At 40.0% G+C, this 23,221-nt stretch overlaps 2 protein-coding genes and 1 pseudogene across 3 annotated transcripts; 2 read left to right on the forward strand and 1 right to left on the reverse strand.

Moving 5' to 3' along the window:
- Positions 1–2,002: 2,002 nt before the first annotated feature.
- LOC139559384 (gap junction alpha-9 protein-like) lies at positions 2,003–4,108 on the forward strand (annotated as a pseudogene).
- A 1,756-nt stretch (positions 4,109–5,864) lies between these two features.
- On the reverse strand, positions 5,865–10,836 carry LOC139559383 (c-Myc-binding protein-like). The gene is made up of 5 exons (XM_071375359.1): positions 10,616–10,836; positions 10,186–10,258; positions 9,939–9,987; positions 6,378–6,507; positions 5,865–6,127 (listed from the first exon to the last, which is right to left on the reverse strand). The coding sequence occupies exons 1-5, from the start codon at positions 10,628–10,630 to the stop codon at positions 6,083–6,085; spliced, it is 312 nt and encodes a 103-aa protein (XP_071231460.1). The 5' UTR covers positions 10,631–10,836; the 3' UTR covers positions 5,865–6,082.
- A 4,218-nt stretch (positions 10,837–15,054) lies between these two features.
- On the forward strand, positions 15,055–21,993 carry LOC139559385 (ras-related GTP-binding protein C-like). 2 transcript variants are annotated; one of them, XM_071375360.1, is made up of 7 exons: positions 15,055–15,563; positions 15,776–15,979; positions 16,976–17,175; positions 17,693–17,807; positions 17,959–18,101; positions 18,795–18,943; positions 19,154–21,993. In XM_071375360.1, the coding sequence occupies exons 1-7, from the start codon at positions 15,378–15,380 to the stop codon at positions 19,309–19,311; spliced, it is 1,155 nt and encodes a 384-aa protein (XP_071231461.1). In that variant the 5' UTR covers positions 15,055–15,377; the 3' UTR covers positions 19,312–21,993. The 2 variants fall into 2 exon arrangements, with proteins under 2 accessions (XP_071231461.1, XP_071231462.1); XM_071375361.1 differs by having other exon boundaries at positions 15,232–15,563; positions 17,072–17,175; positions 19,154–19,459.
- The last annotated feature ends 1,228 nt before the right edge of the window (positions 21,994–23,221 follow it).

Genomic DNA, 23,221 nt, shown 5'->3' on the forward strand with positions numbered 1-23,221 from the left:
CATCACCGGGCAGAGCGCCACCGAGAGTCACCATGGGTTCGAGGTCCTCTAGGGGCAGCCTCAAATAGAAAAACGATTGAATATTTTTGACGGTCCCCCCATCGCCCGATGACGCACAGGGCCCCCCACCACCCGCAGGCCGTGCATACTGCTGCAAGGTAAACAACAACAAATAGTACAATTGATTTATCTTGACAGCCTATATAATTCTTATCAACTAAAGCCACAGGCTGGTTTTATTTTGGTTTTCATTTAATCAGGGTCCGGGATTGTAGCCCATCGTTAATGAGGGCATATGCATATGCATTTTTTTCTGATAAATATAAAGAGATTGACAATGAGCACGGGACTGCATCGAACGTACTTATATTTTGGTAAGACGTTTCTGTACATCTTATTTCCCAAATGAAAGTTACGTTTACTTGTGTTATTTTAGATTGAGTTTTAACATATGAATGAATACATTATTTTCCCAGTAGAGGCCTCCTGACTTAAACTCTCAAAGAGAACTACATTTTGATGTTTCGCATAGATTTTTTTCGGAAGAATATATATTTTTTCTCTGTAACTTGTAAATTATGCAATTAACTGGACTGCAAATAGGCTACTTAATATGAATGATAACAGCTTAATGTTATCGATGATCATTTAATTTGATATTGTGTTACCTAATTATTATAATTAGGACAAATGATCATCATGTTTCCATTAACTTGTCCAGCGATTTTTTTGTTGTCGACATTTAGAAAGTTCGCATAGAAAATCGATGCGGCAATTGCCTGCTAGGGTGTGTTGCCATTTAACTATTGTGTTGACGAAAACAGCTGGACGTAATGACGTCATGGTGTTTCCATTGAAGTGTTTCCATCAGCCATTTAGGCAAATTGCGCATTAATAAATTGTCGACAGCCTATCTGTTTCATGTCTCATCTAGCACGGGAAAGCAAGCATGAATAGAATGCAAAAATTTACTGATATTTGCCATATTCTAATAATTTTTGCCCTGTCCCTTTCTCTGCGATTGTCATTCTATTGGATTCCAGAAACAACAAAACCCTGTCCTCAAACATTTACATCAAAAGGTGCAAAATTATGGACAGACAAAACATTCACATCAAATTAAATATTTTTCTTGATCAAATAACATGGAAAACAACCACTTTGAGCAGTATTAATTTACCATCCTTACAAACCAATTAATAGGCTGTTCATCTAGGATTGTACCTGTAGACTTTCCCTGAGCATGAAGTAAAACGAATTGTTTTTGATGTGATGTGGCTCAGTTGGTAGAGCAGAGCACTTGCAATGCTAGGGCTGTGGGTTCGATTCCCATGGGCGACCAGCATGAACATGTATGCACTAACAACTGTAAGTTGCTCTGGATAAGAGCAGCTACTAAAATGGAAAAGGAATGAATAGACCATTTCAGTTTCCACATAGAAATAATTTGCATTTGCAAAGTAATTCAAGAAACTGGAACACATCTTAAGCAAGTACTTTCATATTCCACAAGTATTATCAGACAAATTGTTTTGTACAGATAGTTATCAGACTCAAGTTACAAATGCTGGTAAACACTCAAATGTATTTAGTTGTATAAAATAAAAGTAATGCACTAAGCCTTTACTAGTCTTATATTAGTGGACCGATATAGAAGTCTTCAGCGCATGCACCCCCAAACTACTTCCCGCTGCTATCGTCTCCTATATCCATTACACGTCCCAATATTTTTTTTGTCCAATAAACCTGGATCAATGGTAGGCTAATTATTAATATTCTATATTTTTTCTCCAATTACCAATCATTGTAATGATCGTCATCATCATCAATACTAATTCATAATCAAATGAAGCCTGGAATTCTTTGAACATTGTTTACACATTGTGCCATGTATTATTATTGACCTCCCCATACACTTAACTTTGACATTCCATTTCCATATTGTCTTTGCTTTTTAAGTAACAAAGACCTTTTCCCGTCAATAAGCAAAACCCGTGTGAAGATGGGAGATTGGAACTTCCTGGGTGGGATCTTGGAGGAAGTGCATATCCACTCTACCATGGTGGGAAAGACCTGGCTGACCATCCTCTTCATCTTCCGGATGCTAGCACTTGGCGTTGCTGCAGAAGGGGTGTGGAACGACGAGCAGGCCGACTTCATCTGCAACACAGAACAGCCAGGGTGCCGCAATGTGTGCTACGACCGAGCCTTCCCCATCTCGCTCATCCGCTACTGGGTTCTCCAGGTCATCTTCGTCTCCTCGCCCTCTCTGGTTTACATGGTCACGCCATCTACCAGCTGCGAGCTCTGGAGAAGACGCGTCACACTAAAAAGGCGGCTCTGCGTCGGGAGCTGGAGGCAGTGGACGTGGCGCTGATCGAGGTGCGGAGACGTATCGAGAGAGAGATGAGACAACTGGATCTGGGGAAGCTCAACAAGGCCCCGCTGAGGGGGTCCCTGCTACAGACCTACGTGGCCCACATCATCACTCGGTCTGTGGTGGAGGTGGGCTTCATGCTGTGCCAGTACCTCCTTTATGGCCACCACCTGGACCCTCTATTTAAGTACAAGAGGGCGCCCTGCCCAAATGTGGTGGACTGCTTTGTCTCCAGGCCCACGGAAAAAAACATCTTCATGATGTTCATGCAGGGCATCGCCGCCGTGTCCCTCTTCCTCAGCCTCTTGGAGATCATGCACCTGAGCTACAAGAAGCTCAAGAAGGGCATCCTGGCCGACCAACCACATCTTAAGGATGACCTGGATGACTACTATGTTAGTAAGTCCAAAAGAAACTCTGTTGTGCAACAGGTTAACATGGGGGGCACCTCTGTGGGCCCCAAGCCTACTATCCACACAGCACCGAGTGGGTACACATTCCTGCTGGAGAAGCAGGGTAATGGACCCACGTATCTCTGAAGTTGGAGACTTTTATCTCCCTCAACAACTTTAAAAATCTGCTATCCGAGCAGCTAACCGATCGCTGCAGCTGTACATAGTCCATCTGTAAACTAGTCCATCTGTAAACTACCCACCCAATTTACCTACCTCACCCCCCATACTGCTTTTATTTATTTACTTTTCTGCTCTTTTGCACACCAGTATCTCTTCTTGCACATGATCATCTGATGATTTATCACTCGTGTTAATCTGCTAAATTGTAATTATTCGATTTATTGCCTACCTCATGCCTTTTGCACACATTGTATATAGATTCTCTTTTTTTTCTACCATGTTATTTATTGACTTGTTTATTGTTTACTCCATGTGTAACTCTGTGTTGTCTGTTCACACTGCTATGCTTTATCTTGGCCAGGTCGCAGTTGCAAATGAGAACTTGTTCTCAACTAGCCTACCTGGTTAAATAAAGGTGAAATAAAAATAAAATAAATAAATCCCCTCCTCAATGCCTCCTCTGCCTTTGTTCCCATTCAGGGGTACCCTGGAGTCAAGCCAGGTACTGACAGCCACAATACAGACAGTAAGGAGGGAGTGTTGCCAAGTCCTACTGAGCACAACAGCAACTCAAACACCAGCAGTGAGACGACTCGGTCTCCCTCTGTGGATGAGCCAGAGGTCCTTGTCATGCACCCTCTACCCTATCACATGGATCTTCTACCCTGCCACGTAGATCCTCTCGCCCATCTCCCCCACCATGTGGGCTTCAATTCACGGGGCTCTGAGTACCCCGGGGTAGATGCCTCCTCATGTCCGACCCTTTCGGTCATTGTGAGGAAACCACGACGGGTCAGTGCCCCATGGAACTGTTCCACAGTGGTGGAAGGGAATGGCTCAAATAGTGGGGACTCCTACCCTGGAACAATAAGAATGAAGCCACGCTGCAGCTTTGCTGCCAGCCGAGCCAGGGCCTTCTCTAAGCCGGACCTCAAGAGAATGAGCAGACCTCATAGCCCGGACTCAATAGGAGAGCTGAGGTCTGCATCCCGGCACAGCCACGATGGCAACAGTCCTCCTGTCTGCTCTCCCAACCGCCGAATGTCATTGGCAAGTAAAGCCACAAGCAGACGAGCTCCAGGCGACCTGCAGATCTAAGAGTTAGGGTATTAAACTCATGTCACAAGAAACTGTTACAGTGTTAGGCTATGCTCACATTCCCCCATCACTTCCATTGATTGTTAGCTTTTGATGGCTAAAATTAGTTGAGGTTTGTAATGGCTGTTTAAAGAATTACAGTTTCTCTTGACCCACTACTTTCAGGGTGAAGAACTACCTAACATCAAGTTGTAAAATAGTGAACTACTCCTTGAAGCAGGACAAAAGGGTAAAACTATGTTTGAGAGAAAAAGTATAGCAATGCCAGTGTCATGTTTACAGCATTACTTTTTTGTCTTATATACTGTACCATAAAAAAAGGTGCATTTTGTAGTAATGAACAAAGAGCAATGGAAAGCAGAATCAGAACATCTATATCCTTTAGGCAGTAATTTGCAATTATGTAATCCAAAACTGAATCAATGTTATTCATTGGATAAAGCCAGCATTTGTTAACAAGGAAAATAAGAGACCTGTTTAGCAACATTCTCATTTTAGTCTGTGGTATTGCACTTTTTAAAATTCCATTCAGAAATTTACTTTCCCCAGTTGAAATTGGTGGCTGGAGTTCACTAGCTACCAAACTAATCAGAGGATATTTTGTCAGCGACATTACGATCCATTTTAGTATCAGTCCAATTAATAGTTTCTTTGCTCATGATGTACTGGTCAAATGTATTCAATACTATCCACTATAATAACAAAATACAGTTGGAGTTTAACTGTAATTGAAAACCCACTACTACAAGGACTTTGGCTAAGGAGTAATAAACCAGTTGCAAATTACTCAACTAGTTTTTTCCCCCCCAGGTCGGATTACTGCAGATGTCCTCCGTCCTCAAATAGCATTGATATTGTGGCCCAAAGCCCACTGGTCATTTGACAATGTAAATTATATATATTTATGGTGCTGTGGTAGGGGATTATATGAAAACTGTATTTTTACTGAACATTGATTTGTTTTCACAATTGTATAACTTCCTTTATAAAATAAAGTACAAATATTCTTCAATTTCTTATTTAATTAATTAATTTAATAATTTCCCTAAGGTATGGGTTAAAATATCAATCCAAACAGAAACAGACAAGAACATTGACTTTAAGTAACACATTTTTAAACCCTGTTTTTTTGGCATTGAAATAAGGGGCAAGTATCAGTTGTTGGGAATTCCATCTAAACTGAACAAAAATATAAAACGCAGCATGTAGTGTTGGTCCTGTGTTTCATGAACTGAAATGTTTAAAAATCCCAGAAATTTTCCAAATGCACAAAAAGCTTATTTCGCTCAAATGTTTAACATAAGTTGGTTTACATCCCTGTTAGTGAGCATGATCATTACACCAGTGCACCTTGTGCTGGGGACAAAAAATGCCACAGATGTCTCAAGTGCAATTGGCATGCTGACTGCAGGAATGTCCACCAGAGCTGTTGCCAGTGAATTTAATGTTCATTTAGAGAATTTGGCAGTACATCCAACCGGCCTCACAACCGCAGACCACATGTAACTACGCCAGGCCAGGACCTTGCATCCGGCTTAGTCACCTGCGGGATCGTCTGAGAGGGGTGGTGAGGAGTATGTCTGTCTGTAATAAAGCCCTTTTGTGGGGAAAAACTCATTCTGATTGGAGCGCAGCCATGTGTGGGCACACGCCCCTTCTGAGTCAAGTGAAATCCATAGATTAGGGCCTAATGAATTTCAATTGACGGATTTCCTTATATGAACTATAACTAAGTCAAATCATTACATTTATATTTTTGTTCAGTATAGATACTGTAAAATGTAAATCAACGAAAAGAAATTCCATGAGAAATATTTCCTGCAAGAGTATTTATTGACTTAAATTGGAGATAATGGTAACAAAGGAAGTGCCTGTACACAGAAGCCACATTTACTACTTAAACAAAATTACATTGCCTTAATAATGAAGTGTTATATATATATATATATCACACACACAATAAAGAAATGATGGCTTTACATTAAGCGCCCCTTCCAAACAGTGAAAAAATATAACAATTCAACCAACTACATTACTTCGCTGCTCCATCCTCAGGTGTTGGTTCATACTGCAGAAGCTATAAAACAAGGTAGAGCAAATTCAGCTATTTGCAAGGTACCGAGATTTGACATTTTCAGGCATTTGGGATGGCTTCCCAGACAAAGATTAAGCGTAGGACTGGACTTAAAAGCAGGGACAATAAAAGAAATGTGGTTTTAAACTCGATTGAAAGTGCTTTCTAGTCCAAGCCTAGGCTTAATCAGTGTCTTGGAAACCACCCCTTGCAATTTAGGAAAAATATTTAATTATCCAGCCATGCTGCTGACCCTCTTTCTGAGTTCTTTGTTTTCCTCCATGAGCAGATCACACTTCTGCTGTAGCTCAGACACCCCCAAACGGAGGGCCTCGGCATCTGCTGTCTCCACACCAGTGACACCAAGGTGATGCTTTAGAAAGCTGTGTTTAGGTGAAGGCTATTCTAACTCTTTCTTGTTGTTAGATACAGTGAATAAGTTATTGAGATGAGATAGAGCTGATGGTGCATAGAATGGAATGTGACAGTTCTCTTCCAGAGGCAATGTGTGGTCTAGGGGCAGCAGCACTACCACTAGACCAGCCACTGGCACATCCTAAACTCTTATTTTTTTATTTCACCTTTTTTTTACCAAGTAGGCGAGTTGAGAACAAGTTCTCATTTACAACTGTGACCTGGCCAAGATAAAGCAAAGCGACAAAAACAAGAGTTACAAACATACAGTCAATAACACAATAGAAATATATGTACAGTGTGTGCAAATGTAGACGTGTAGGGAGGTAAGGGAATAAATATGCCATAGAGGCAAAATAATTACAATTTAGCATTAACACTGGAGTGATAGCTGTGCAGATGATGTGCAAATAGAGATACTGGGGTGCAAAAGAGCAAGAGGGTAAGTAATAACATGGGGATGAGGTAGTTGAGGGTGCTATTTACAGATTGGCTGTGTACAGCTGCAGTGATCGGTAAGCTGCTCTGACAGCTGATGCTTAAAGTTAGAGAGGGAGATATAAGACTCCATCTTCAGTGATTTTTGCAATTCGTTCCAGTCATTGGCAGCAGAGAACTGGAAGGAAAGGCAGCCAAAGAGGTGTTGGCTTTGGGGATGACCAGTGAAATATACCTGCTGGAGCGCGTGCTACGGGTGGGTGTTATGGTGACCAGTGAGCTGAGATAAGGCGGGGCTTTACCTAGCAAAGAATTATAGATGACCTGGAGCCAGTGGGTTTGGCGATGAATATGTAGTGAGGGCCAGCCAACGAGAGTATATAGGTCGCAGTGGTGGGTAGTATATGGGGCTTTGGTGACAAAACGGATGGTACTGTGATAGCAAATTGGATGTAGTCTGAGTAGAGTGGTGGAGGCTATTTTGTAAATCACATCGCCGAAGTGAAGGATCGGTAGGATAGTCAGTTTTACAAGGGTATGTTTGGCAGCATGAGTGAAGGAGGCTTTGTTCCGAAATAGGACGCCGATTCTAGATTTAATTTTGGATTGGAGATGTTTAATGTGAGTCTGGAAGGAGATTTTACAGTCTAACCAGACACCCAGGTATTTGTAGTTGTCCACAAATTCCAGGTCAGAATTGTCCAGAGTAGTGATGCTAGTCGGGCGGAAGGGTGCGGGCAGCAATCGGTTGAAGAGCATGCACTTAGTTTTACTAGCATTTAAAAGCAATTAGAGGCCACGGAAGGAAAGTTGTATGGCTTAGAAGCTTGTCTGGAGGTTAGTTAACACAGTGTCCAAAGAAGGGCCAGATGTATACAGAATGGTGTCGTCTGCGTAGAGGTGGATCAGAGAATCACCAGCAGCAAGAGCGACATCATTGATATATACAGAGAAAAGAGTAGGCCCGAGAATTGAACCCTGTGGCACCCCCATAGAGACTGCAAGAGGTCCGGACAACAGGCCCTCCAATGACACACTGAACTGTGTCTGAGAAGTAGTTGGTGAAATTGGCAAGGCAGTCATTTGAGAAGCCAAGGCTATGGAGTCTGCCAATAAGAATGCGGTGATTGACAGAGTCGAAAGCCTTGGCCAGGTCGATGAAGCACCATACTGTCTTTTATCGATGGCGGTTATATCGTTTAGGACCTTGAGAGTGGCTGATGTGCACCCATGACTAGCTCGGAAACCAAATTGCATAGTGGAGAAGGTACGGTGGGGATTCGAAATGGAAAAGATTTTAGAAAAGGCAGGGCAGGATGGATATAGGTCTATAACAGTTTGGGTCTAGAGTGTCTCCCCCTTTGAAGAGGGGGATGACCGGTGGATCATTTTAGAAAGAGAGGGTCCAGATTGTCTAGCCCAGCTGATTTGTAGGGATCCAGATTTTTCCACTCTTTCAGAACATCAGCTGTCTGGATTTGGGTGAAGGAGAAGCAGGGGGGCTTGGGCAAGTTGCTGCAGGGGGTGCTGAGATGTTGGCCGGGGTAGGGGTAGCCAGGTGGAAAGCATGGCCAGCCGTAGAAAAATGCTAATTGAAATTATGGATTATCGTAGATTTATCGGTAGTGAGTGTTTCCTATCCTCAGTGCAGTGGGCAGCTGGGAGGAGGTGCTCTTATTCTCCATGGACTTTATAATGTCCCAAAACTTTTTGGAATCAGTTCTACAGGAAGCAAATTTCTGTTTGAAAAAGCTAGCCTTAGCTTTCTTAACTGACTGAGTATATTGGTTCCTGACTTCCCTGAAATGTTGCATATTGTGGGGGCTATTCAATGCTAATGCAGAATGCCACAGGATGTTTTCGTGCTGGTCAAGGGCAGTCAAGTCTGGGGTGAACCATGGGCTATATCTGTTCTTAGTTCTACATTTTTTGAATGTGGCGTGCTTATTTAAGATGGTGAGGAAAGCACTTTTGAAGAGAACCCAGGCATCCTCTACTGACGGGATGAGGTCAATATCCTTCCAGGATACCCTGGCCAGGTTGATTAGAAAGGCCTGCTCGCTGAAGTGTTTTAGGGAGCGTTTGACAGTGATGAGGGGTGGTCGTTTGACAGCGGACCCATTACACACGCAGGCAATGAGGCAGTGATCGCTGAGATCCTGGTTGAAGACAGCAGAGGTGTATTTGGAGGGCAAGTTGGTCAGGATGACATCTAAGAGGGTGCCCATGGTTACGGATTTAGGGTTGTACCTGGTAGGTTCCATGATAATTTGTGTGAGATTGAGGGCATCTAGTTTAGATTGTAGGACGGCCGTGGTGTTAAGCATGTCCCAGTGTCGGTCACCTAACCGTACGAACTCTGAAGATAGATGGGGGACCGATCAATTCACATATGGTGTCCAGGGCACAGCTGGGGGCTGAAGTGGGTCTATAACAAGCGGCAACGGTGAGAGAATTGTTTCTGGAAAGGTGTATTTTTTAAAGTTGAAGCTCGAATTGTTTGGGCACAGACCTGGATAGTATGACAGAACTCTGCAAGCTATCTACACCCCCTTTGGCAGTTCTATCTTGTCAGAAAATTGTATAGTTTGGGATGGAGATTTTAAAGACATCACATGCACAACCACAATTGTAGATGCGGATTTTGTGATGTAGACAAACTCTACCCTTGACCGAGTTGCCGGGGGGGCTGTAGTCACCAGATTTTGGTCAAGGTAATTTCCCCGCCCAATGACTGACTAGGTCTACATGGGCCATGTTCAGTACGAAAACATTCTTGACCTGTGCAGACAGAAATACCGCAAATAGAGCCTGTCAGAGATGCATGTTTGTTCTACATACATGCATCTCTCACCACAAATTAAATAAAAAATGACAGGAACCATCAATAAGATAAGTTAGTTTAAGACGCTTCTGTTATCATATCAATTTGGAGTATTACCAAACCAAGACAAAAGGATACTCCAAAGCATTATTAGGTTTCTCTGTCTCTTCATATAGGGCCACCAACACTGCAAACAGCAGGACTGTGGTTATGGACATTGGTGGTGATGTGTATAGCACTCAAAGATACTACATTTACACTAGCCTATGCAAGTGGTTACGGTTAAAAGAAAAATGAAACAAAGTTTCTCACACAGACAATGGCTATATGCATACATAGTCTATTCATTGTGGCAGTAATGTCCTTGAATTTCTGAAAGACCTACCATTGGTGAGAGTGTCAAGAACACCCGCTTTTTCGAGATACCTTCGAAATTGTTCCCTCTTTGATTCAGAACCCTGAAAGAAACAATAAAGAAAATAAATCAAAAAGGCTGTAACAAAACAAACGTTGTCCATGTGCAGCAACTAGCTTACTACTTCAGTTACTTGACTGTTTCCGGGCAGTAAGCAAGCAGAATACAAATATGTTTGGTTGACCATGAAGTTTGAAAACGAACTACTAAACAAGCTAGCCAATACAGTCATGCTGCTGATTATGTGTAGCCGCTGAGTGAAAGTTAAAGTAATAAATGAATTCAGTTAGTGAGGTAACGTTAGCTAAAACTACGCTAACAAGTGAAAACGCAGGATATGAAAGCGATATCTTCAAACCACTCGTATGAAGTTAATTGAAGAAAGGTTTCGTATACTTACTCTGTAATAGGACATTATGCCTGGCGACCAAATATGTTGCGTTATGAAGATAAGTAAACTATCTACAGCTGGAAATATTTATCAAACGACTAAGCCTGTGTTGTATTCATTACGCAGATTCTGTTGCAAAATTTCTCGTCTGTTGCATAACGTTTTGCAACAGAAACCGTTCACTCCAAAGGGAAAACGTTTTACAACGAAAACGAGTGTTTCTATTGGACAAATTCTGGTAGGATCCTCCCCGTTTTGTTCCGTTTCTCTGTTTGCTTCCGTTTGGTTCTTAAACGGTAAACGGTTTCCGTTGCGAGACGTAATGAATACACCCCTGACTGCTCTCTTCCACCGTGGTAACATTACGATTGCTATAACTATGATTAATTTAATTACATTTTTTATTTATTTACTCATACCATATAATTATTCCACAAGATATAGTCCCGACATAAATCTAGGGTTGCTGCCCAAGCCGGCTGGTCATTTTGTCACTTTTTTCATAAATTATTATTATGAACAAAACAAATACAAAAACAGAAATATACAAACAAGAGTACATAAACAGACAGGGGTGTTACATATCGAGATACATTTTCAATTTGTCAAAAAGTGTACATATTGCTTTTTTGTTTTTACACTTACTGATAATTTCTAAATAATATTTCAATTCTATCTCAAACAATGTGAAGATAGGTTTGTTCTCCGCCCACTTCATTTTATGAATAAAGAATCTGGTATGAAAAATAAACAAATTAACAATGAAAGTTAAATCAGGGTCCATATAATTTGGATAAAAATAAAACATAATATCAGAGTCTCACAAATTAATATCAATGGCAGTTTCTTTTAAAATAAAATACTATAACGCACTTCCAAAATATTCTGACATAAGAACAGTCCCAAAAGAGTTTCTGGGTCACAACCACAAAATACACATTTGTTATCAATAGCTGTTTTGAATCTGTGTATAATAAAGGTCTTTACAGGGTAGATTCTATGAATGAGTTTGTATAATACTTCTTTCACCTTATTAGATATACAATATTTGCCAGACAACAGTGAGACTTTGTTCCAGTTCACTTGTCCTAGGGCTGCATTCCAGTATATTTTAGCAGAGGGGATAGTAACATCTTGACATAGTTTTCTTATATACATGTTACTACATTAATAGTTTAAAATGTCAATTCCTTCTAGTTGTATTGAGGCTACAAAATCCTCAACAGTTGAACTTGGAGTACTGTTATATTCTCCTAAAAGAAGAATGGCACCTTTAGGGACAGCTATAACAACTATTTGAAAATCCTCAGGAGTGAATGTAACATTGTGTGTTCTAATGTATTCTGGATAATCATACATTTGTCCATCATTATTCAATAAGTGTTTAACCCAGATAATGCTGTTGTAAAACCAGTTCTGGAAAAACAAAGACTTGTTTTTGTATTTTATGTCTTTATTATTCCAGATTGTAGATCTATGTGGGGGGAAATTATGTTTTTACATGAGGTTCCAAGTTAGAAGTGCTTTTTTATGAAAGTTAGCAAGCTTAATTGGGATCTTACCCACATCAAAGTTGTATTTGAGTAAGAATTGTAGACCACCAATCTATTGGAATATTAAATTAGGGATTATATTTCAAATGCAATCCTTATTTCTTAAATAGTTTTGTATCCATTTGATCTTAAAGATTATATTAGAGGTTTTAAAATCCAGAGCATTCAACCCTTCCCCACTTTGGGTGCTACATATTACTGCTTCTCTTAAATAATGAGGTTTATTCCTCCACATGAAGTTAAATAATTTAGAATCAACCATTTTAGTTACTGACAGAGGACCATCCAAGGCAAGGGAGGTATAAACTAATCTGGACAGACTTTCAGATTTTGACAAAAGTACACATCCAGATAAAGAAAAATCTCATAATAACCATGAGTTAAATCTCTTTCCAATTGTATCTACAATAAGAGATACATTTAAGTTGGCCCTTTCTTTCGGATCTTTGCTAACTTTAATACCAAGATATGTGATCACATCTTTTACAGGGATATTACATACTGAGTTTAAGTCACATCTTTTCAACACAAATAATTCACATTCCCTAATATTCAGAGATAAACCAGATACATGTGAGCAGGCATTATTACACTCAATAGCTTTCCTGGCTTCATTATGATCTTTTTTTTAAAATGGTGGTGTCATCAGACAATAATGAACATTTTATCTCTTTATCTTGTATCTGAATACCCCTATATCTATCCGTATAGATATGAAGTGCCATAACTTGTGTGACCAATAAAAATAAGAAAGGAGAAATTGGGCATCCTTGTTTAATTCCGCTTCTAATGTCGAATCTCTGTGAAGTTCCATGGGATAATTTAACAGAGCATTACTATTATTGTAAAGTGTCTTAATTACACTTTGAAAATATTGACCAAAACCAAAAAATCGAAGTCTCAAAAATAAAATAATGTTCTACTGTATCAAAGCCTTGTAAAAGTCTACAAATAAAATAAAGCTATCTTCCATAATGTGCTCATTGTAGTCTATCAAGTCCAATACTAGTCAAATATTATTACATATATGTCTCCCCTTCATAAAACCAGACTGGGTATCATCAATGATTTCGTCAAGACCTTTTATAAGTCTTTCTACAAAGATGCATGCAAGCAGCTTTCCATTATTGTTAATTAATGTGATTGGTCTCCAATTTTCTAACATCATAGGATCTTTGTTTGGTTTGGGGATTACAGAAATAAGGCCTTGTGTTGCAGAAACAGGCAGGACCCCTAAATCAATTGCCTTCTTAAAAACTTTAAATATAAATTCAACAATATCCTCCTGAAAATATTTATAGAATTCATTAAAAAGGCCATCATTCCCTGGAGATTTGTTCTCTTTTATCTTGCTGATACAGTTTTTTTATTTCATTAATATAAATTAATTAATCACAAGACTTTTGGAAGTCTTCATCTAGAAAGCAGATATGTCACTAGTAGGACAGGCATTTCTGGTGTAAATATTACCATAGAATTCTGAAACATATTTTGAAATATCTTTGGGGTTTTCATTTTCTTTACCATCTATATTAAACTCATGAATAGAGGTAAATTCAGATTTTCTCACGAAATTGTAAAAGTATTTTGTGTATTTTTACCTTCCTCCAACCATCTCCTTCTTGATCTTACAAATGCCACTTTTGCTCTCTCTTCATACATTGGGTCCATTTCTAGTTGTAAAGAGAATAACTGACCCTTTCCTTCTTCATCAAGGTCCTCCATAGAGATTAGAGAAAGTATTTCCTTAAGTTTATTTTACCTCAGTCTTTTAAGTTCAGCAATTTCTTTACCTCTCTTCATGGCTGTTTGTCTTATTTCATACTCCATTAAGTACCAATATTTCCCATAAGACTAAAATGGTTGGGCTTTCCTCAAATTTTGTTGTATAATATCTTAGGCAACGATCTTGAAATTAGCATCTTCCAACAGTCTACTATTGAGTTTCCAATAACTCCGATAGTTCTAATTGTTGGATTGCCATACTGGCTGGCAACGTTCTTGCTCCTCTGAACAACAGTGTCCTGACAGCAAGGTTTTATACAAATCTCCTCTGTTGAAAATAAAATGTTAGTCTAAAAGAAATGTGATATAACATGCTTTTTATTGTGGCGTTCAAGGCAGGTAGCCTAGTGGTTAGAGCTTTTGGCAGGTAACCGAAAGGTTGCTGGATCAAATCCCCGATCTGACAAGGTAAAAATCTGTCATTCTGCCTCTGAACAAGGCAGTTAACCCACTGTTCCCCGGTAGGCAATCAATGTAAATAAGAATTTGTTCTTAATTGACTTGCCTAGTTAAATAAAAATTAATAGCTGGGCTGATGAGACAGTGGATTGAGCAGTCAGTGGAGTAAATAGGCATTTTAATGTCATAGATTTAGCTGGTGGTAATTTGTGAAATAGACACCGGCTGGAATTGGCTTTTAACCAATCAGCATTCAGGATTAGACCCACCCCTTGTATAAGCAAAATTATAAACTGGGTGGCTCGAGCCCTGATTGGCTGACAGCCGTGGTATATCAGACCACATACCACGGGTATGACAAAACATTTATTTGTACTGCTCTAATTACGTTGGTAACCCATTTATAATGGTAATAAGGCACCACCTCTGGGGTTTGTGGTATATGGCCAATATACCACGGCTAAGGGCTGTATCCAGGCACTCAGTGTTGCTTCGTGAAAAGAACAGCCCTTAGCCCCCCCAACACACACAATTCCCAACCAACGCGTGTCCAGGTACGTGTCCTCTATTCATCTGAATGTGTTGACGGTTGGAGAAATTGCTTGAGTTGCGCTGAAAATTCGAGAAGTAGGAAAGACAACGGGCCAATGTTCTAACACTGCTGTGCGTAGAGAGAACCAATGAGAGTAAGGGGGCGGGAAAATACAGGTTATGGCGGAAGTGAGACAAAATTGGCTAGTTGATAAGCTAAAACCGGGGGTGTTGGGTAGCGGAAGTATAGTATACAATAATGTTGTTTGGTACTAAAATGCTGGTATTTAGTTCGTAGTGAATACACCCTATAACAGCACTACCTATCGTCTGTTTTCAAATCACGACTAGGTTGTGAACAACCAAGCAAAACCAGTAGCTAGCAAGCTATCTGAGTAGTTAGCTAGGCTAGTTAGTGCTAACGCTATCTCAAAACAGGGTTGGATTTGACCAGTAGATTTAACAATCGCTAACGTTGATTTGTTTGGTAGAGTTGAGGCAAAATGTCGATTCAGTACGAGGAGCCTGCATTGGCTCGGAGTTATGGTGTTGTGGACTCTTTCCCAAAGGATTTTGGCTACGGAGTGGAGGAACCAGATATCGAGGAGGAGAGCACGACGTCAGGTGACAGTAAACCAAGGATCCTGCTGATGGGATTGCGGAGAAGTGGAAAGTCATCTATTCAAAAGGTGTGTTGCTATACTTCTATTAGTTTAGTTCTCCAATAAGTTGCTGCTGGTCAGTTCTTCTGTGCATCACTACAATGTTTATAATGTGTATGCACCATAGTGTTTATGAATAGTACACTACTCAAGTTATTGATTACCTAACTAGTTAGTCAAGTAGTAATTTACACTGATTGTATTTGTCTAATTTTAAAAATCTATTGTGCTATATCCAGGTTGTATTCCACAAGATGTCGCCCAACGAGACACTGTTCTTGGAGAGCACCAACAAAATCTACAAGGATGACATCTCCAGCAGCTCTTTCGTCAATTTTCAAATCTGGGACTTCCCTGGTCAGGTGGACTTCTTTGACCCTACCTTCGACTATGAGATGATCTTCAGGGGCACGGGGGCTTTGATATTCGTCATTGATGCTCAGGTGAGAATACTAGAGGAATGTTAGACATTGTACTAGGGCAATTCCAAGGTAACACACTTGAATTATGCTTTAAAATGTATGCCAAACAAAAACCATTGATTTCAAAGATTAACAAACCATACAACTCTAATGACTACTTAGAAAAACTGCAGATGCACAATTTGATAACAGAATAATGGTCAAATCTCCCTCAGATTTATTCTGTTACTGAACTTTGTATCTGCACAGTTCTTCCTGTTAATGTTTTTTTTTTTTATGTTCAGTGGAAATTGTTAAAAGTAGTCCTTGTGCATAGAGATGTATGGTTTGTTTAACTCTAAAATCAATCGTTTTTTGTTAGGTATACATTTGAAAGTGAAAAAATGAGTCTCAGCATAATTCCGTTACCATGGAATTACCCACTACCCATGGCAAACATTGAGAAGGCTCTTCTTTTCTACAGCAGTCCTGGGAGACTGACTGTACAGCCTACAGTTCCACTGATCTTTATTTATAAAAAAAAAAAATAGACTGCTGCATTGTGTCTGCTCTAAATCAAATCAAATGTATTTATATAGCCCTTCGTACATCAGCTGATATCTTAAAGTGCTGTACAGAAACCCAGCCTAAAACCCCTAACAGCAAGCAATGCAGGTGTAGAAGCACAGTGGCTAGGAAAAACTCCCTAGAAAGGCCAAAACCTAGGAAGAAACCTAGAGAGGAACCAGGCTATGAGGGGTGGCCAGTCCTCTTCTGGCTGTGCCGGGTAGATTATAACAGAACATGGCCAAGATGTTCAAATCTTCATTAATGACCAGCATGGTCAAATAATAATAATAATCACAGTAGTTGTCGCGGGTGCAGCAAGCTAGCACCTCAGGAGTAAATGTCAGTTGGCTTTTCATAGCCGATCATTAAGAGTATCTCTACCGCTCCTGCGGTCTCTAGAGAGTTGAAAACAGCAGGTCTGGGACAGGTAGCACGTCTTATGCCTTTGTTCTCTATTGGTTTCATCAGGATGATTATGTTGAAGCCTTGGGGAGGCTACATCTCACAGTGTCCCGAGCCTACAGGGTCAACCCAGAGATCAACTTTGAGGTGTTTATCCATAAGGTTGATGGCCTGTCAGACGACCACAAGATAGAAACCCAAAGAGACGTCCATCAGAGAGCCAACGATGACCTGGCAGATGCCAGCCTGGAGAAGCTTCATCTCAGGTTAAGGGCCCTACACACTTCACTCAAACTATGCAAACACAGTAACGGAGTGTCATTTTCACATGTAGTTCTATGTACTTTTGTGTGGCTCAAAATTTGGAACGGACAGTATACAGCGATCCGTCGTTCTGTTTGCATGACGTGTGTAACGGCCTTTAGTATAAAGGATAAGACACAACATAATGAACGTCGGCCGTGCGCAGTAGATCACCTGCTGGGTCTGGACCAACTGTGGCTATTCAACATGAAGAATCTTAGGGAAATGAACAGTAGTAAATGTCAGCTGATATTCTGTGGTCAGAGGAGATGTGAAGGCCACACACTTGCTTTTAACCATTTGTTGGCCTCGGTCTGTTTTGTCCTTAACTGGTGGTAGGTTAGGTATGTGGCTGAATGTTACTCAGAGGGATCAGCTTGTTTTTGACCTAACATGTTGGGAGAGGAACTGTTAGAAACACAGGAAATATAACTGCGATCTCAATTCTCTCTCCCTCTTCCTCCTCTCTCTATGTTTCAGCTTTTATTTGACCAGCATCTATGACCACTCTATATTTGAGGCTTTCAGTAAAGTTGTCCAGAAGCTCATTCCTCAGCTACCAACATTGGAAAACCTTGTGAACATTTTCATATCAGTACGTATTGTTTTGACCAATAAGCTGATTTGAACTGATGCTTGTTTTTCTGTACTTCTACACAAATCACAACAGATTTTTTGCAATGTTTTAGTCCTTTCGATAATGTTTCATATGTCAAAACATTGCCCGTGTTTTTATTTTTGGACAGAACTCTGGGATTGAGAAAGCCTTCCTGTTTGACGTGGTCAGTAAGATTTACATCGCCACCGACAGCTCCCCTGTGGACATGCAGTCATACGAGCTTTGTTGTGACATGATCGATGTTGTCATTGACGTCTCTTGTATCTATGGGTGAGAGAAAATCATATGCCAGGGTTCCCCAACTGGCAGAATTTGTCCCGCAGGTGGTTTTATTTGGCCTCCCAAGTTTTATAAGCAAAAACCCCCCCAAAATAAATGCAAATAATAATAATAAATCATTGTTTGACATAAGACTACAAAAACACCAGGAAATCAGCTCCAAGTACTTTTAATTTTGGAAATCTGTTCCCAAGTATTTCCACGCATAATAGAGACATGATCGTTTACAAATGTAAGCAAGGTTTGAAATTATTATGTTTTAGTCAACTATTATGTGTTTGGGCTTCTTGTCGTCAATTTGCAGTCTACAAATAATTTGTAATTATTTTCCGGCCCCCCGACCATCTGCTCAAGAAAACAATCACCCCTCGTCTGAATCTAGTTGATGATCCCTGCCATGCCATTTAAAAATGTGTGAATTGGACATCCTATTTAACTGTCTCTTCAATAAATTACATTGTACATGCTTGGGATTTATGTGAAAATCATTTGAAATGAACAATGCAGTGAATACGCATTCCTCTGGCACTGTATTCGGTTGAAGCATGTGGTAAGGATGCTTTTGTGATTGCAAAGGTTGACATGGAATCGTAGATCGCTGTGATTGTGAAAAGCTATTGTGGAGAGCTTTGAGTTTATTTTGTGATTGTAAAAAGTGAATAGCTTTGTGTTCTTCCATTGCAGCCTGAGGGAAGATGGAAATGGCAGTGCATATGATAAGGAGTCTTTGGCCATCATTAAGCTCAACAATACCACCATACTCTACCTGAAAGAGGTCACCAAGTTCCTAGCCCTCGTTTGCATCCTTAGAGAGGAGAGCTTTGAAAAGAAAGGTAAGACAAAAGTCTGGCACCATTTATAGGATTTAACCATTTATCTTAGCAGCCTATTGTTGATTTGACCGACATGCATATAGCTTTTAGAAGAAGTTTAACACGCTGCACTACCATGCTTATCTCATTTGTAGTGCTGGAAGTTACTAGCCCAATTTGTTTTGAAATAAATTCATATTGCGTGATTTATTTTCTGATGTTTTCTTTCAGGTTTAATAGACTATAACTTCCATTGTTTCCGCAAAGCCATCCAGGAGGTGTTTGAAGTGGGGTCCTTGACACAGAGGACAGGCAGACTACAGCCAAGCTCGTCCAACAACAGCTTGTCCAGCGTAAAACTTGGTGTATTAAACGGAAGTGCTGTTTAGAGGAATGTAAGAAAAGCAAAGAGGTTTGGAATGCCTTAGCCACTGAGAATGGACAAGTAGTAATTGTGTATTTTACTTGGAAGGCTATGAACGATCAAAGGTGACACAGGGAAAAAGCAGGAAAAACCTTGAAAAATAACACTTGGGATGGGGGGGGTGCTGTTCTGTGCAAGGATTGAAAAGGGTAAAAAAAACGCTGCAATGGACTAAACACTGAACAGAGTTGAAGCCAGCAAGCACATCTATTTTAAGCACCTCAATGTTTTTGGGTTGCGTCTAACCACTTATTTGACAATAATGATTATTTTTGCTACAAACAGTTTTACGAGTATCGAGATGACAATGTCGTCATTGTGGTCTTCCTCAGCACAAGTCAGCACAAATTGAAATTTCCTTGTTTTTGAAAGAAAAGCACTTTTTTTTGTCCATTAAAATAACATAAAATTGATCAGAAATACAGTGTAGACATTGTTAATGTTATAAATGACTATTGTATCTGGAAACGGCTGATTTTTAATGGAATATCTACATAGGCGTACAGAGGCCCATTATCAGCAACCATCACTCCTGTGTTTCAATGGCACGTTGTGTTAGCTAAGGAACTCTGCCTAGAAGGCCAGCATCCCGGAGTCGCCTCTTCACTGTTGACATTGAGACTGGTGTTTTGCGGGTACTATTTAATGAAGCTGCCAGTTGAGGACTTGTGAGGCGTCTGTTTCTCAAACTAGACACTCTAATGTACTTGTCCTCTTGCTCAGTTCTGTACCGGGGCCTTCTGCTCCTCTTTCTATTCTGGTTAGAGCCAGTTCTGTTCTGTTCAGGGAGTATTACACAGCGTTGTACGAGATCTTCAGTTTCTTGCCGATTTCTCGCATGGAATAGCCTTCATTTCTCAGAACAAGAATAGACCGACGAGTTTCAGAAGAAAGTTATTTGTTTTTGGCCATTTTGAGCCTGTAATCGAACCCAAAATGCTGATGCTCCAGGTACTCAACTAGTCTAAAGAAGGACAGTTTTATTGTATCTTTAACCAGAACAACAGTTTTCAGCTGTGCTAACATAATTGCAAAAGTGTTTTCTAATGATCAATTAGCCTTTTAAAATGATATACTTGGATTAGCTAACACAACGTGCCCTTGGAACACAAGATTGATGGTTGCTGATAATGGGCCTCTGTACGCCTATGTAGATATTCCATAAAAAATCTGCTGTGTCCAGCTACAATAGTCATTTACAACATTAACCATGTCTACACTGTATTTCTGATCAATTTTATGTTATTTTAATGGACAAAAAATGTACTTTTCTTTCAAAAACAAGGACATTTCTTAGTGACCCCAAACTTTTGATCGGTAGAGTACATGTTAGTGTTATCGCACTGGACATTGGTTACTACGGTGCAAAGCGGTCTATTTGTAAGCATGCAACTATAGATCTGGGACTATTGCTATATGTATTTCAACTTAGTTGTTTTGATTGTTTTGGAGCCTAGCTAAAAACTAGGCCTTGTTCCTCAAAGATAACATTTCCCCATCTGGGAAGAAAACCACCTCGAAAAGTACTTGTGGTTGTAAACTATGATACTGTACCTACTACTCTCATGCAGTTGTCAGTTTCAAACTGTAGCCAAAGTCACTATAAAATGAGTTTACTTTTGGGCCAGTCAGTGCCCTGTGCTGCATAAAAACATATATATTGAACTATACTAATGACAAAATATGTGAATGTTTGCTGAAAGGTCTCTGTGTTACAAATACCTGGGTCCAACATTTTTTTACATAATGTATTAATTAATTTAATCTTTCAATTACACAATTATGACTGGTGTGTGTAAATGTATTTCTCTCTCTCTGACATGGTAAGCTATCTGAAAAGTCAGTACAGTACTTACATTATGTTTTTAGTAGTGAGTACCAACAACCCTTGTGGTATGTAGAGGTAATCATTCAGACTGCATCCCTACATAGTGCAATACTTTTGTAGTCTGACTACCCATCCTCATCACTCTGGCCATATGCCACACCCACTAGCATTTCTTGTATGGAGTGATCGATAGAGCAGCGGAATTCAATTCAGGATGAGTCGTCAGGCAACTACTTTTGACCAGAGCCCTATGGGTTTCCCTATGGGCCCTGGTCTAAAGTACTGCACTATAAAGGGAATGCTTGAGGTCTCCTTAGACCCCAACTGTGCAAGTTATAATAACTTAATAAATTACCAGCGTTTCAAATGGAGTATTACAGGATGTTAGTCTTATTGGTTCCAGGGCGCTGTAGTGACTGACTCTCAGCATGCCTCCAAAGTGGCACACTATTCCCTATATAGTGTACTATAATTTTTTTTTTACCAGGGCCCAGTCAAAAGTAGTGGACTATAAAGGGGATAGGGTGCCATTCGGGATATAACCTTTATGATGAAAGTGTTTGTTACTCTGACAACCAATTGGGATGATTCTATGATTCCATTGTGAGATAATATTTCCATTGGTCTTTGTTCTGCTTTTGGGTGCAAAGGGAGGTGAATCATATCGAATATGTTGTCAGATGCCATAAGGTTATAAATGTATTTTTTTGTTGAGTATAATTAAGCATTTAAAGCACTTGAATTAGAAGGGAAATTTGAGTGTCTCCCACTATTTTATCTGAAATTGTGTGAAGCATTAAAGATATTTTTTCATTTGAATATTGTCACTCATAACTGTACTGTTCTGAACATCCAGTCTACCTACCATTTTGGATCCTATACAGTAAATGTATTGTCTTGAACAAAACAAAAAATGCTTCCGAGGTTGAAACAAGTAACTTGCCTAAATCGAGGCTAGACGTGTGTTTCTTGGCTAGGGTTGCAAAATTCCGGGAACTTTCAATACATTCCCTGGTTTTCCAGAAATCCTGGTTGGAGCTTTCCTCCTTATTCCCCCCTCATTCTGGGAAAACCAGTGAATTTATTGCCAGTTCCTAGAATTTTGCAACCCTAGTCTTGGCTCATCATGGCACTGCTGCTGTATTGCAGTGGGCAGTAGATGGCACTATTGATCTACTAATGAAAATAATCAGAAAAGTGGAGTATGATGTCTGTGACTGCATTAATACAATGATACATATCAGAGGTTCAAGACCACTGACCTAACCACAAATGTAATGTAATGCAGACCTAGATTGCTGTATGGTATTTATTATTATATGAAATACCTGGAGTCAGTGTTACTCTACTGTAGTACCAGTGACTGTCTCTACATTGGTGACCTGACTTGAACTGTGTATACATGTGTCTGTATGGTCTATGCATTGTAGTCTTTAAGGTAGACCCCATGCAGTTGGGAATGATCAGCTCAGGTGGTTGCTATCACCCAAAAAGAATGTTCCATTACTCCATTGCATAATTGACCCCCCCCCCCCCCCAATGTTGTACATAATTGAAACATAGGACCGCTGAGGCATCTTATAAGCCTTTTAACAGTACAGGGTGAACAACACTAACAAGATAAATAGGTTGAAATAGTTAAGTCAGTTACATGTGTAATGAAACTGTTCATACTACGCATGTGCTCATACATTTTCATGCCTAATGGGTAGTGGCAGGATGGAGCCACAACGTAACTCTTTAATCAACCCCAGACCTCCAGTTTAGACTGGTGGAAAATGGAAGTAAAAAAAAAAGGAAAATAATATCTTGCTTGCCAGGGCTTTTTTCAGGAACCCAGCAGTTTCTCAGAGTATTTACTCTGCTGAATGAGTTGGTAAGGAACCTTAATCAAGTCTGAAGGAATGACAACACAAAAGTGAAGCCTTATGGTAGTTAATTGCTTAAGTTTTTACCTCCATCAGCCTCTTATCACCCAATGTTAGTGACAGTGTTTGGGAAGCTACTCTGAAAATATAGTTTACCAAGCTACCAATTTCCTTTCACT

This window comes from Salvelinus alpinus, chromosome 29 (genome assembly GCF_045679555.1).
Source record: "Salvelinus alpinus chromosome 29, SLU_Salpinus.1, whole genome shotgun sequence".
Lineage (NCBI taxonomy): Eukaryota > Metazoa > Chordata > Actinopteri > Salmoniformes > Salmonidae > Salvelinus > Salvelinus alpinus.

Bases quoted from the DNA above. Each gene is read 5' to 3' on its own strand.
- LOC139559383 (XM_071375359.1), bottom strand. The intron at 6,508-9,938 runs GTATCCTTTTGT...ACCTAAACACAG, and splicing joins AAACCTAATAATGCTTTGGA to CTTTCTAAAGCATCACCTTG. The intron at 6,128-6,377 runs GTCAGCAGCATG...CTTGTTTTATAG, and splicing joins ACAAAGAACTCAGAAAGAGG to CTTCTGCAGTATGAACCAAC.
- LOC139559385 (XM_071375360.1), top strand. From the start codon at position 15,378: ATGTCGATTCAGTACGAGGAGCCTGCATTGGCTCGGAGTTATGGTGTT. The intron at 15,980-16,975 runs GTGAGAATACTA...TGGTTTCATCAG, and splicing joins TATTCGTCATTGATGCTCAG to GATGATTATGTTGAAGCCTT. The intron at 18,944-19,153 runs GTAAGACAAAAG...GTTTTCTTTCAG, and splicing joins GGAGAGCTTTGAAAAGAAAG to GTTTAATAGACTATAACTTC.